This window comes from Podarcis cretensis, assembly GCF_951804945.1.
Source record: "Podarcis cretensis genome assembly, chromosome: 7".
NCBI classification, from domain to species: domain Eukaryota; kingdom Metazoa; phylum Chordata; class Lepidosauria; order Squamata; family Lacertidae; genus Podarcis; species Podarcis cretensis.
In genome coordinates, this window is record NC_137176.1 from 33,802,433 (window position 1) to 33,817,042 (window position 14,610).

Consider the following 14,610-nt stretch of genomic DNA (forward strand, 5'->3'; position numbering starts at 1 on the left):
CGGCAGGTGTTGTTGGACTCCAGCTCACATCAGGCACAACCAACATGGTCAATGGTCAGGGATGATGGGAATTGTAATCCAACGACACGTAAAGGCCACAGGTCCTTTACCCTGCCTTTGTGTGAGAGGGCCTCATTCTGTTCTCGCACTGGGTCCCTCTGGTACATCAGTCCCAATTCTCTTCTGACTAGTTATAAGCTTTTGCTTTTGCTATGGGCAATCCTCTGGGCAATCCCAAATTTATAATGAACATTGTACGCTGCCTTTTAAGGGCCTTTTGAGTCCCCTTCCCAAACTGATGGGATAGTTATATGAATCTTGTGTGGCCAGTCTCTGCTAATGAGCGTGCAGTGGTGTCATTGTAAACGTCATATAAAATATAGATATGAAGTAGGGTTCAATGTGCAGCAGTATACAGAGGTGTCTTCATGGAACTGGTAAAAATTCCAACATACATAGTAAGGCAAAGGCATATGAAGAGCATCTGTGAACCTCCCCTGTCTATACATTCCCTACATCCAGAATTAAGCTCCGTGTCGTTGTTGTCTTGATTCCTTGGCCCAACCATGGTAAATGCCTTCCACATCTATTCTTCCTAGAGATAGCTGACTGTTTGCCTGTGTGTATTTGTGGCATGTAACTCTCCAACAGTTTGACTTCACCCTTGAAGGCACACTCTTTCATTCTCTCCTGAGACAGATGGATGACAACCATTTTACCCCGGCTTAATAAGATGGACACTTGGCCAATTAGCAGGATGGACCCACCCATCCCTAAGCTTTGCCTGTTTAAATTGCAGGTGGGAATGTGTTTGAACTGAGGAACATTCAGCCAGGTGAGCTTTCACCAGCTGCTTGAAGTGTAACAGCTGAAAACAGAGTTTTATTACTCCATCTGCTATTTTAAGACCACTGGGCCTAAGACTCATGAAGTAGCAGTAAAAATTGTAGGGACAGGCATCTTACAACATCTTAGCCATGGTTGCAGAATTAAAAGGAAGGCCCACACTCGTAACTGCTGCTTCCATTTCAGTTCTTTTTCAGAGTTCGGTTACCCAGAAATAATGTATTGATCAGTTCAATAGGATCCATGGATCCTGCCCCAAAGTTGTTGTTGTTTCATTTTTTAAAAATCCTACACTTATATGGGGTTTCCAGTGATTTCGTATCCATGGCCAAGTTCATACTTGCTTAGCTTCAATAATGCTACAGCCATGGGGTGTTCCTAAACCAAGTACTGCGTCCTTTCTGAAACGTTTTTAATTTTCACATGTTTAACTCACAAAAATAAGTGGCTTTTGCTGCAAATAAATTGATTTTTATTTTTTATTTTTGGCTTATGGTCATCTGAATGTTTCGCCTTTATTTTATTTCTGTTTTTTTTTTATAATAATTTTATTGCATTTTCCACAAAAAAGAACAAAAAAGCATATTTTCACAAACATTACAAAAAGAAAAATTTTCACAAACATTACAAAAAAAGAAAACATAGACAAAAAAAGAAAAAAAAAGAAAAAGATTTTGACATAAAAATAAACTCACTTTCCAATTATAACCTTCAAAACCTTATTTTCCTTACTTCCACCCGCCTCCCGATCTTGTATTCTATGTAATAATTAGTTCAGCAAGCTCAATCTTTATTCATTTTGATTCTTGGTCCCTCCCTTTGTGCTCTTATTTAACTCAGTCACTAGAACCCCTTCTTTTCCTTTTCAATGTCCTCAACATTCAAAGATTTTACAGTGTTTTTGTAAATAGACTTTAAACTTCTTCCAGTCCTCTTCCACCTGCTCTTCTCCTTGATCTCGAATTCTGCCGGTCATTTCAGCCAGTTCCATATAGTCTATTACTTGCATCTGCCATTCTTCCAGAGTGGGTAGATCTTGTGTCTTCCAATACTTTGCAATGAGTATTCTTGCTGCTGCTGTAGCGTACATAAAGAAAGTTCTGTCCTTCTTTGGCACCAATTGGCCGACCATGCCCAGAAGAAAGGCCTCTGGTTTCTTCAAGAAGGTATACTTAAATACCTTTTTCAGTTCATTATATATCATCTCCCAGAAAGCCTTGATCCTTGGGCACGTCCACCAAAGGTGAAAGAATGTCCCTTCAGTTTCTTTACATTTCCAACATTTATTATCGGGCAGATGGTAGATTTTTGCAAGTTTTACTGGGGTCATGTACCACCTATATATCATTTTCATAATATTCTCTCTTAAGGCATTACATGCCGTGAATTTCATACCGGTGGTCCACAACTGTTCCCAGTCAACAAACATAATGTTATGACCAACGTCTTGTGCCCATTTTATCATAGCAGATTTTACCGTTTCATCCTCAGTATTCCACTTCAACAGCAGGTTATACATTCTCGACAATATCTTAGCATTGGGTTCTAACAATTCTGTTTCCAGCTTTGATTTTTCCACCTGGAAACCAATTTTCCTGTCCAAGTGATAGGCCTCTCTTATTTGAAAATAATGTAACCAGTCTCGCACCTTATCCTTAAGTTTCTCATAGCTTTGCAATTTCACTTTATCTCCCTCCTGCTCCAGAATTTCCCAATATTTTGGCCAGTTAGATTCCATATTAAGCTTTTTTAAGGCCTTTGCTTCCATAGGTGAGAGCCACCTAGGGGTTTTATTTTCCAATAGATCTTTGTATTTCATCCAGACATTAAACAATGCTTTCCTGACAATATGGTTTTTAAATGTCTTGTACACTTTAGCCTTACCGTACCACAAGTATGCATACCACCCAAAAACGTTATCATATCCTTCCAAATCTAAAATATCCGTGTTTTCAAGAAGTAGCCAATCCTTCAACCAGCAAAAAGCTGCTGCTTCATAATATAACTTAAAGTCCGGCAGGGCAAACCCCCCTCTTTCCTTTGCGTCAGTAAGAATTTTGTATTTTATTCTGGGCTTTTTGCCCTGCCAGACAAATCTAGAAATTTCTTTTTGCCACTTCTCAAAACAGTCCATTTTGTCAATGATTTGTAGCGTCTGAAACAAAAACAACATTCTTGGCAATACATTCATTTTGATAACAGCAATTCTACCCAGTAAGGAAAGTTTCAAATTTGTCCAAATTTCAAGATCTTTTTTCACTTCTGACCAACACTTCTCATAGTTATCTTTAAATAAATTTACATTTTTCGAAGTCAAGTTCACCCCTAGATATTTCACTTTTTTCACCAATGTTAAACCTGTTTCTTCCTGAAACCTTTCCTTCTCTACTGCTGTCAAATTTTTCTCTAAAACCATAGTTTTAGATTTATTCAATTTAAAACCTGCCACCCGACCAAATTCTTGTATTATTTCCAGTGCTCTTTTAGAACTAGGGATTGGCTCCTGTAGTGTCAGTACTAAGTCATCTGCGTAGGCTTTAAGTTTATAGTGTTTAACTCCGACCTGTATACCCTGAATCTGTTGGTCCCTTCTAATCATGTTCAGCAAGACCTCCAGGACTGAAATAAAAAGCAAAGGGGAAATTGGGCAGCCTTGTCGTGTCCCTTTCTCTATCTTAACTTCTTCCGTAACTGCATTATTCACTATTAATTTCGCCTTCTGTTCTGAGTAGATCGCGCCTATACCGTTTCCAAACCTTTCTCCAACCCCCATCCCTTGCAAATTTTTCCTCATAAAACTCCAAGAAATATTGTCAAAGGCTTTCTCCGCATCAATAAATATCAAGACAGCTTTTGTACTTATATTAACTTGTAGCTTTTCTAAAATGTCAATTAAGTTTCTTGTGTTATTTGACAATTGTCTGCCTGGGAGAAAGCCAGCTTGATCTTTATGAATCATTGTTGCTAAAACTTTTTTCAATCTTCTAGCTAGAATATCAGCAAAAATTTTATAATCCACATTAAGTAGGGATATGGGGCGGTAGTTCTTTAGTTGTGTCTTTTCTATCTCATTTTTCGGTATAAGCGTGATGTAAGCTTCTTTCCACGACTCCGGCGCTCTTTTCCCTTCCATAATTTCATTGCCAACCTCCATTAGAGGTTGAATTAAGTAATCTTTCATGTCTTTGTAGTATTTGGAGGTTAGCCCATCCCGCCTTTATTTTATTTCTGGATTCAGCTCTTGTTTATTACTGCTCAGTCCATTCCCACTTGTAACACTTGGATGCCTGCCAAGCACTCTTTGTTTACAGTAACAAGGGTGGAAAAGCTGACTTCCTGACCGTACTCCCAAAGTCTAAGGTGAAGCGTCTGGCAGGTGTGAAAAAACATTGCTCTTGCATTTGAACCTGCGCAGTGTATTCCATATAAGGACCCAGTCCTAAACTAACAAAGGAAAATTGGACTGTTGCCCAAGATGAAATATTAACACTTCATTAGGCTATGACCTGGTTCAGCTGCAAAGTCGGTGCATCTAACATCAAGCCATTTGGCTATATAATTCTTGTTTGTACATTTTTCTACAGGAGAAGTCAGCACTCAGCAAGCAGCTAGAGACGGCGCATCACACAGTGAAGCTCAGACCTGTATCCTATGAGGCCTCTTCACCACAACTTTCTTTTTCAGGTTTGTACTATACAACATGTATACCTTTGTTTCAGGATATGGCTGGTAACTCTTGATTGTTTGGGGAGCCTTTGAGCTTACGTTGAGAAATACGTCTAAGGTGGAGTGGGGAACCCTTTTCAGTTAGCTATGCAAGTGAGTGGGTCCTGATCAGCTGATCAATACCGACAGCGAACCCTTTTGAAGTTGCCTATTTGCAGGTGCAGTTTGGATTAAAGCCACACCAGCAAATGGGCAGTTTTTCTCCGCAAATGGGCAAAGCTGCAGAGGAAGCTTGTCACTTTGCAGGCATGGTTTGAACACAAACTGCACTTGCAAGGGTTTCCTGTCAGCTGAGCAGTGCTGTCAGTGAGGAACAACCAGCAGTGCACTTTAATCTGCCAGTGGCTGCTTTACAGTCACATCTTCACCTGCCCCTCACCTGCCATCGCATATTATGTCAGGTGTGGGACAACTGGTCGTGGTTTGGGGAGAAATGGTCTCAAAAGCCAAATTAGGGAATTTACTGGACCTAATCTGGCCTGTGGGTCAGTGGTTCCCCATGCCTGACCGATGTTGTTCCTGTCCCGTTATGCCTGTCATGTTTAAACTTGCCTCCCTGGCATGACAAGCACGGAGAATATTCACTTCCAGAGCCCATATTTTGAAAAGCTTGCAGTACATAGCTTAGCTTGCTTTCTTGTCCAAAGATTGTTCTCCATTGTTATCTTGATATCAGCTCTTCCTCTTATGACACAGGTAAGCTTATTGCACCCAAGGTTGCATACTTTGTAATACTACAAGTTACCAAATGGAGAGTATTGTAGTTTTATGTTGTGAACAGCGCTAAGATCTACAGGTACAGAGTGGTATACAAATTAAAAAACCGAAAAATATTGACCTTTTATGAAGGGACTGTTTACTGATCATAGATAATACTTTTGCTGTTCTCGTTATGTACAATTCATCTCTCTCTCTCTCTCTCTCTCTCTCTCTCTCTCTCTCACACACACACACACACACACACACGTTGCATGATTGTGTCAACTCTCTATTATGATTCTTACTGTAGCTATACATTATACACAGAGCATGTCAGTTTAAAAAGCGAGTAGGTGACATAATAGCAGGTTTCATTCAAAATTCATATGAACAGCACTGAATAGCCCACCCTGAATCTTAAATATGTTCTGAAAATTCTCAGTTAAGCCTTGTTGTCATGAAGACGGGTGATGAGCCTATTTGGACTATACCAGTTCAGATTGCAGGGGGGTCACATGGTTGAGAGTTCCACCATACCCAAAATATAGCAATAGATAGAGCTTCCCCCAGCTGGTACTCACCAGAACTCAGTTCTAGCACCTCTCAGGTGGGCGCTATTGCCATTATAAGAGAACAAGGGAGACATTCATGGTGAGTTCCAGCACCTCTTTTTCTAGAAAAATGGCACCGACAATAGATTCTCACTTTAACGAAACGAAACGAGCAAACAGGGGGAAAGGTTTGCTTCCAATAGCTGTGGTTCATAGCTGTGGTGCATAAGAGCACTTTGAAGCGCTAGCACTAAGAGAAGGATAGGAAATGGCTTGGTCCAGGCGCCATCACAGAGACAAGTTTAGTGTCAGCTGTGTACCATATTTTGTAATCCATTGCAGAGGCTCATGAGAACTGTTGTTCCTTTGACCTTGGAATTGTGATGGTGTGCATATTTCTGGAATCCAACCCTGAGCAAACTTGTGTTGAGAGGCCTTTGCTGATGCAAGTGTATTGATAAAGAAGCACGGAGAATAAAATATGCAATCAAAGAGATGTGCAACCAAAGGGATGGCATTCAGATGAGCCTGAAGCCACTAAATAGCCCTTGGCAAGTCACACCAAAGTTAGGGATGTTTGCTTTGCTTTATTGGCCAACATCCAACTTGGGGTCATTGCTGGAGTTATGTGCAACTCTTGGGTTTCTATTTATGTAAGAGTTGACAAATGTTTGTTTTGGTTTCAATCCACAGGCTTCGCACCCCTAGGTTTCACTTTGAGGTTTCATGTTGAGTGAAAAATAAAGAGTTCTGTCTGGTTTGGGGTTAAAACCTCAAGTAACCACAGACTTCTCTCTAGAGTCTACAGGGAAAGGAGACGGTTCACTGGAAAGGGCTAGATGTGCTGAGCTTCATGAACTTTTCAAGGGAGCGTGAGCTGAATAGTGACTCTACTCTTTCCCATCAGGACAGGCTTAGTAACATGCTTCAGATTTATTTTTTTTCTGAAGTCAATATATCAAAGTTCACAGCCTGTTCAAAAATATTATTTCCGTCTCTTCCAGTCGGCGCCAGCGCTTAATGGCGGCTCTCTCCCTGATCTCCGGAGAGAGGGCTGCTTCACGAGTTCGGGTCTGACCGCTACGGCGAAGCGGGGACCTCTAAAATCACAGGCGCGGAAGCCTATGAACAAGGAGACTCGGTGGGCACCATTTGCGCCCCCCTTTACTGCAAAAGAGCCTTTTTAAAGGCTCCGGAGGAGCATCGGGGGATCGTGCGGTGCTGAGAGTCGCTACCCAGCCCGTGAAGTGAAGCCGTGTCGCCATAGGCGGAGAGCGCCGATTCCTTCCTGAAATCTGGACTGAAATTGAAATACCCGTAAGTAGGATTGGGAAACCTACTGGGATTAAAAAAAAAAACAACGTTTGAAATTTGGCTGAAAACGGGGATGGTAAATAAAGGAAGTCTGCCTCCCCCGGACTGCATGGCTTTTAAAGCAACGGAACTGGAAAGCTGCAATTGAAGGAAAAGTAACTCTGAACTTTTGAATTATTTAACTTTGGCATTGAACTCTAACTACCCCCCCAGCAAGCAGGAGCGGGGGGGGGGGGGAAGAAAAGGGAACTTGGCTTAACCTGCATGAGAGGAAATTTAAGTGATTAATTCCTGCTGTGTCTGTCTCTGGGAACAGACTGCCTGGGTGAAGCGCTTTGACAGGAACTGTCTGACAGAACCTGCTGCAAAGCGGAGAGCTTAAATAGATACAATTTTTGGGACTCTACAGAAATAATATTGTTGCAATTAGAAGATTGAAAGTTTCTTTTGTCAAAAACTCTTCCCCAAGAGGGCTTTTGGTTTCTTTGTTTCTTCTGCTTATTGGACACAATGTACTGCTCCCTCTAGAGGGCTGAAAGGCTACAGTTGTAACATAGACTGTCAAATAAAAACAAGTCACTGGATTTTTCCACTCAAGAGCTGTTCCTGTGGGAACGACCTTGGGACATGAGTGGCTCCGCAGAAGATATAACAACAAGATCTAAGGCTAAAGCTGCACAAAAGAAAAGAGGCTCAATATCAGGCTTACTGCCAACAGGCACAGCTGGACAGGAGAAAGGAATAAACGCATTCATGGATTCAGTGACTCAAGCATTACTCAAAATAAATGAATCTTTAGAAAATTTGACTAAGCAAAGCACGGAGAATACCAAACAACTGACAGAACTTACAACAAAATTGGACTTAAATACCAAAAGCATTACATCTAATACAGAAACCATAAATAAATTGGTTCAAGAAAACGCCACAATTCGAAAAATTGCAGAAGAAGCTAAATTTACTGCAGAAACCACACAGGAAAGTTTAATACCAGTCTGCAAGAAGCTGGACCAGCATGAGGCGGCCTTGTCTTTGTGGGAGATGCAGAGGAAAGAGAAGAATTTGAGACTTAGGTTGGTCCCGGAAAGTGAAGGGGACAACCTAGTGGACTTTCTCACAAAAGAATTATCAGAATTTTGGCAGGTAAATTCAGAGGAAGAAGAATTTAAGATAACAACCACCTTCAGGTTGGGCAGAAGGCAAGGCAGGAAGATCCCAAGGGATTGTCTGATAACTCTGAGATCTAAAGAGGAAAGGGATAAAATTTTAAATTTGCATTACCAGAGAACCCTTCAGATTGGAAATGCTTCTGTTCAAATTTACAAGGACATCCCAAAATACATTCTGGAGGTAAGAACCCATTTTAAGAACCTGGTTGACCTGCTGAAGAAGAATAACATACTTTTTAGGTGGGAATTTCCACAAGGCCTGTCCTTTAACTTCAAAGGAAAGAAAGTCAAAATAAGAACAGTGCAAGATAAGGAACAATTCCTGGACAGAAACGAGGAGGACCTTCTGAAAGGAGTGTTAGACTCGACCTCTGACACAGACCTCGGAAATTTGACATTTGGACTGAAGTCACCAACGGAAGAAGAACAGCTGCAGGGAGCAGCTGGAGGTAACTAATTAACAATGTCTCTGCAATTTTTAACCTGGAACTGTAATGGACTGAACCTTCCCAGAAAAAGGCGTGAGGTTTTTCACATCTTGAAAAGAGAACAATTGGATTTGATATGTCTACAAGAAACCCACGTGACAAGGGCACATAGAAGATTACTTATAAATAAAAGATTAGGACAGGAATTTATTTCATCAGATAAAGTTAAGAAAAGAGGAGTGGTGATTTATGCAAAGGAAAAATTGGCTCCAAAATTGATCTTTAAAGATGAACATGGAAGAATTTTGGCAACTGAGATACAAATCCAAGGAGAAAAATTCCTGATAGTTGGCATCTACGCACCAAATGAAGGGAAGGCAGAATTTTACAAGAAATTGCATGAGACATTAATGGATCATCTGGATTACAAGGTGATTTTATTAGGAGATATGAATGGCGTGGTCTCTACAAATATGGATAAAGCACAAAGACAGGTGGTTTCTAAGGATGGGAGACTACCCAAGACCTTTTTTGAAATGACTGAAAACATGGACTTGATCGATATCTGGAGAACAAGAAACCCTCTTGAGAGAGAGGGAACATTCTTTTCAGAGGCACAAATGACATGGACAAGAATAGATCAAATATGGACTACTAGTGGAATGGCTCCAAGGATAAAAAAGGTGGAAATCTGCCCAAAGACATGCTCCGACCACAACGCAGTGAAGATGGAAATGAAACTAACAACAGCTGGATCCTTCAGATGGAGAATGAATGACACCCTATTTAGAGATGTGGAGATTTACAAAAAGGCCCAAAAAACCTTGAAGGACTACTTTGAGATAAATCTGAGGACAGATGTTGAGAAAAGAGTGATTTGGGTCGCAAGCAAGGCCGTGATGCGAGGTTTTCTGATACAACAGAACTCTTTAAAGAGAAAGAAACAAAATGAAAGGAAGGATAAGATTCTGGAAAAAATAAAAGAAGGAGAAAAGAAACTGAGGTCTAAACCAAAGTCTCATGAGATTCTGAGAGAAATTAAGTTTTATCAGATGCAATATATGGAATTGATGAACCAGGAGATAGAATGGAAAATTAAGCAAATGAGACAGAGGACATTTGAATCAGCGGACAAATGTGGGAGACTTCTAGCATGGCAATTGAAGAAGAGACAGAAATTAAATACAGTCACAAGCCTGGAGGTGGACGGAAAGAACATCTTTAAACCAAATGAGATCAGCAACTGCTTTCAGAGCTATTTCAGGAGATTATATGCACAAGGGCCGGAAAACGAAGGAGACATAGAAGATTTTCTTAAGAAATATGGACTACAAAAAATTTCGCAACAAAGTATGTTGATTTTAAATGAGAAAATAACAGATCAAGAAATGGAGGGTGCCATTCAAAACATGCAATTAGGGAAATCTCCAGGACCAGATGGACTAACCTCCAGATATTATAAAGCATTGAAAGAATGGCTAATACAGCCGCTTAAGGAGGTTTGTAATGAAATATTAGAGGGGAAAAAGGCACCTGAATCGTGGAAAGAAGCATTCATTACACTTATACCAAAGACTGATACTGAAAAAAACCAGATCAAGAACTACCGCCCTATATCATTACTTAATGTGGATTACAAAATATTTGCTGACATTTTAGCAAAAAGACTGAAGAGGGTGTTAATGGAGGAGATTCATAAGGACCAGGCAGGCTTTCTCCCAGGAAGACACTTATCAGATAATGTAAGGAACATAATTGACATTATGGAACTGCTAACTGTAAATATCAATACGAAGGCAGTTCTAATCTTTGTGGACGCGGAGAAAGCCTTCGATAATATTTCTTGGAACTTCATGAAGAAGAATCTCCATGGGATGGGGGTAGGCCAAAGGTTTGAAAATGGTATAAGTGCAATATATTCTGAACAAAAGGCAAAGCTAATTGTAAATAACGTGGTTACTGATGAACTCTCCATAGAAAAAGGGACACGGCAGGGGTGCCCAATATCCCCATTACTTTTTATATCAGTCCTGGAGGTTTTGCTGAATATGATTAGGGGGTACCAGCTGGTAAAAGGAGTTCAGGTCGGAGCTAAACACTACAAATTGAAGGCATTTGCAGATGACTTAGTATTGACTTTACAAGAGCCAGACACTAGTACAAAAAGAGTTTTAGAGTTAATTCAATTCTTTGGTCAGGTGGCAGGATTCAAGTTGAACAAACAAAAAACTAAAGTTTTGGAAAAAAACTTAACAAATGTTGAAAGAGAGAGATTCCAAAATGAAACTGGTTTAATGGTGGCAAAGAAAGTAAAATATTTGGGGATTAACATGACATCTAAAAATGTGAATTTATTTAAAGACAATTATGATAAATGCTGGACAGAGGTAAAGAAAGATCTAGAAATATGGTCGAACTTGAAGCTTTCCTTGTTAGGCCGAATCGCAGTGATCAAAATGAATGTATTGCCTAGAATGTTATTTTTGTTTCAGACACTACAAATTGTGGATAAACTAGATTGTTTCAAGAAGTGGCAGAAAGATATATCTAAATTTATCTGGCAGGGCAAAAAGCCCAGAATAAAATTTAAGATACTTACTGATGCAAAAGAAAGAGGGGGGTTTGCCCTGCCGGACTTAAGACTGTACTATGAATCGGCAGCTTTCTGCTGGTTGAAAGATTGGCTACTTCTTGAGAATGCAGATATTCTGGACCTGGAAGGATTTGATAACAGGTTTGGCTGGCATGCATATTTATGGTATGACAAGGTTAAAGTTCACAAGGGTTTTAAAAACCATATTGTTAGGAAAGCACTATATAATGTCTGGATTCGATACAAGGATTTGTTGGAAAATAAAACTCCTAGGTGGTTATCACCTATAGAGGCTAAGGAGGTGAAGAAACTTAATATAGAATCCAAATGGCCAAAATACTCTGAAATTTTAGAACAAGAAAGGGGTGAATTTAAACTACAGAGTTATGAGAAATTAAAGTCTAAGGTACGAGATTGGCTCCATTATTATCAATTAATGGAAACTTTTAAACAGGACAGGAAAATTGGCTTCCAGGTGGAGAAATCGAAATTGGAAACAGAATTGTTAGAACCTAATAGTAAGAATGTATCAAGAATGTATAATTTGTTGCTGAAGTGGAATACAATAGACGAGACTGTTAAATCAGCCATGATTAAATGGGCACAGGACATTGGTCATGACATTTTGTTTGCTGACTGGGAACAGCTATGGACCACCGGTATCAAATTTACGGCATGTAATGCCTTAAGAGAAAATATTATGAAAATGATTTATAGGTGGTACATGACCCCAGTCAAGCTTGCGAAGATTTATCATCTGCCCAATAATAAATGCTGGAAATGTAATGATACTGAAGGTACCTTCTTTCACCTTTGGTGGACCTGCCCAAAGATTAAAGCCTTTTGGGAAATGATCTATAATGAAATTAAGAAGGTACTTAAATGTACCTTTCACAAGAAATCAGAGGCATTTCTCTTGGGCATGGTCGGCCAATTGGTGCCAAGGAGGGATAGGACTTTTTTTATGTATGCCACTACAGCAGCAAGGATCCTTCTAGCAAAGTATTGGAAGACACAAGAACTCCCCACACTGGAAGAATGGCAGACGAAAGTGATTGACTTTATGGGATTGGCAGAAATGACCGGCAGAATCCGTGACCAAGAGAAAGAGACGGTGGAGGAAGACTGGAAGAAGTTCAAAGTTTATCTTAAGAACTGTTATAATACTGATGAGTGCTAAAATGTCAAGGGAAAGGAAGATACAGAATTGCAGCGGAAAACGTTTGTTGAATTAAGATGAAATTGAGAAAGATAATAAGTTCTAATTAATTGGAGTAAAGGGTTGCTGAAAAACTGTAAAATAAGGATGCAAAAAGGGTGAGGTATGGGGAAGTCCGAGAAAGAAGGTTTATGAAAATGAGGTTATGAAACTATATCAGTGTGTTTGTTTTTGTTTGTTGATGTGTGTATGTTGTTTTGTCTTAAAATTGGAAAATTAATAAAAAAATATTTTAAAAAAAACAAAACAAAAATATTATTTCCCTCACAGTTCCTGTAAGTTTATTGAGAGAGATGTTTTTTCTCGTAAAGTCATAACAGTTGACCAATACTTTAATAGTGCCGCCTAAACCCTTCTCTGCTTGTACCAATTCTCACCATTGGCACCCAGTCCTATCTCTCCTTAGGCCTTGTATGCTGAGATGTCTTTTAAAAACTTCTGAGCATTTGGAGTGTTCATAAGCATTCCATCACATCTTTTTTTTAATAGAGCCATTGGCTTAGCCATCAAGGACTCATTTCAGTCAACTAGCCAAAGGCTACTGATGTTTTAAAATAGCAGTCTGTGTTTTACCTCCTTGTCCCTTTGTTTCGTTTATTTGATTTGGGAAATAATTGGGAATAGCCATTGCTTCTCTGAATTTCTACTTTGCTGTGTGCTGGAATTTTTTACCTTACTCATGCAAAAATTGATGACACAAGAGAGTCTCCAAAGCTGCCTCTGATTTCACATATAGAGATAACGATTATATAGTTTACAGGTGTTGATTTAACAGAAATTTAAAAATGGGAATGTTAAGAGTGTTGGGATGTATACTGACACTTATTTGATACTCTGTGAAAGTTGATCACCTTTCAACTGGTTGATCAATTACATTTAAATGCATTTATAGATTACTGAAACTCGGTATGGGTGCATTTATTTTTTTTAAATAGAGCAAGACAACTTGCAACTTAATAAATAAAACAACACTGATTTCTTAAGACAGACTGAGCTGTTGTATCAAAATTGCCAAAGCCATGATTCCCAGTGCCACTTCAAACCATAAAAAGCACCAGCATTAGACAAGCCAGTGATCTTTAGGCCTCTTTGCGTATTATAGCATATATATTTTCTGAGCCTAGGTGTGCAGTTTATATTCAACAGTATGCAGTGTGTGGGATCTCCATAGCAAATCACCTTTTGGGACTCTTTTCTTCTTTTCCCTTTGTCCAAGGCTGTAGCCTGTGGTATGCAAACTGGTTTTGCATTTGGATCATGCTTGTATCTGCGGAGTGGTCCTTTGGGCCCCCCAGGACTGGCCCAGTGAGCATCCTCTTTCACCTGAGAACCAATGAAAAGAAGCATCTGCTGTTTGGGGCTGATTTCCTCCCCACCCCATTTTCCACCTGCTTTTTACCACAGTAGTTTTTTCTCTGTGCTCTGCTCACCTCTTTTCCTTATCCCAAGTGACATGTACATGTACGTTGCTAATATGTCGATCTACGTTTGAGTGGCATCATACGAATGCCAGAACTTGTACCAAGCTACTATTGTACAATGCAGCCACCCACATTGGGAAGCCATTGTCTCATCCAAACACAGCTTCCAGTTAGATTCCAGGGAAATATAGAAGTAGCAGTGCAGGGACATTGCCACAGATAAGCAAACAAGGGGAATGGAAGACATGTCGCCTCCTATTCTGTCATTTTGCACCAATATTGGAGCAACAGAAGCCTCAGAATTGTTAACGGTTTGTCTGATGATAGTTGTGCCTGCAGGTCTCCCCACCCCTTTTTGGCCAGCTGACTATTCCCTCATTACCAGACTTCTGCAGGCAAGAGGGAACACAGAGGGGGACCATTAACCTATTGGAGACTTGAGAGCAGGCCATAGAGAGAATTCTCAGGGGTTTAACTGGCCGTTTAAGGAACGTACAGTGTTTATTAACTGCATTAATTAAGGAAATACAGTGACATGCCATGCATGCAGGAACAAAACTGTAAGGGTGATTTTCTTCCTGTTTTGCCTTCAAAATTATATTTATAACTAACATACAAATATGCACACTCTGTTGTTCTTTCCC

The 14,610-nt window shown here is 39.8% G+C and overlaps 1 protein-coding gene across 7 annotated transcripts in view; it reads left to right on the forward strand.

Moving 5' to 3' along the window:
* Nucleotides 1–14,610, forward strand: part of LOC307220151 (uncharacterized protein) — a gene marked incomplete at its 3' end in the record, with an annotated part of 350,445 nt that overhangs the window by 225,513 nt on the left and 110,322 nt on the right. For all 7 annotated transcript variants that reach the window (XR_013840712.1, XR_013840713.1, XR_013840714.1 and 4 more), the window contains exon 6: nucleotides 4,431–4,530. Coding sequence is in view for 2 of the 7 variants with exons in the window: in XM_079983857.1 (XP_079839983.1) it covers nucleotides 4,431–4,530 (100 nt within the window). The remainder of the gene's footprint in view (nucleotides 1–4,430; nucleotides 4,531–14,610) is intronic.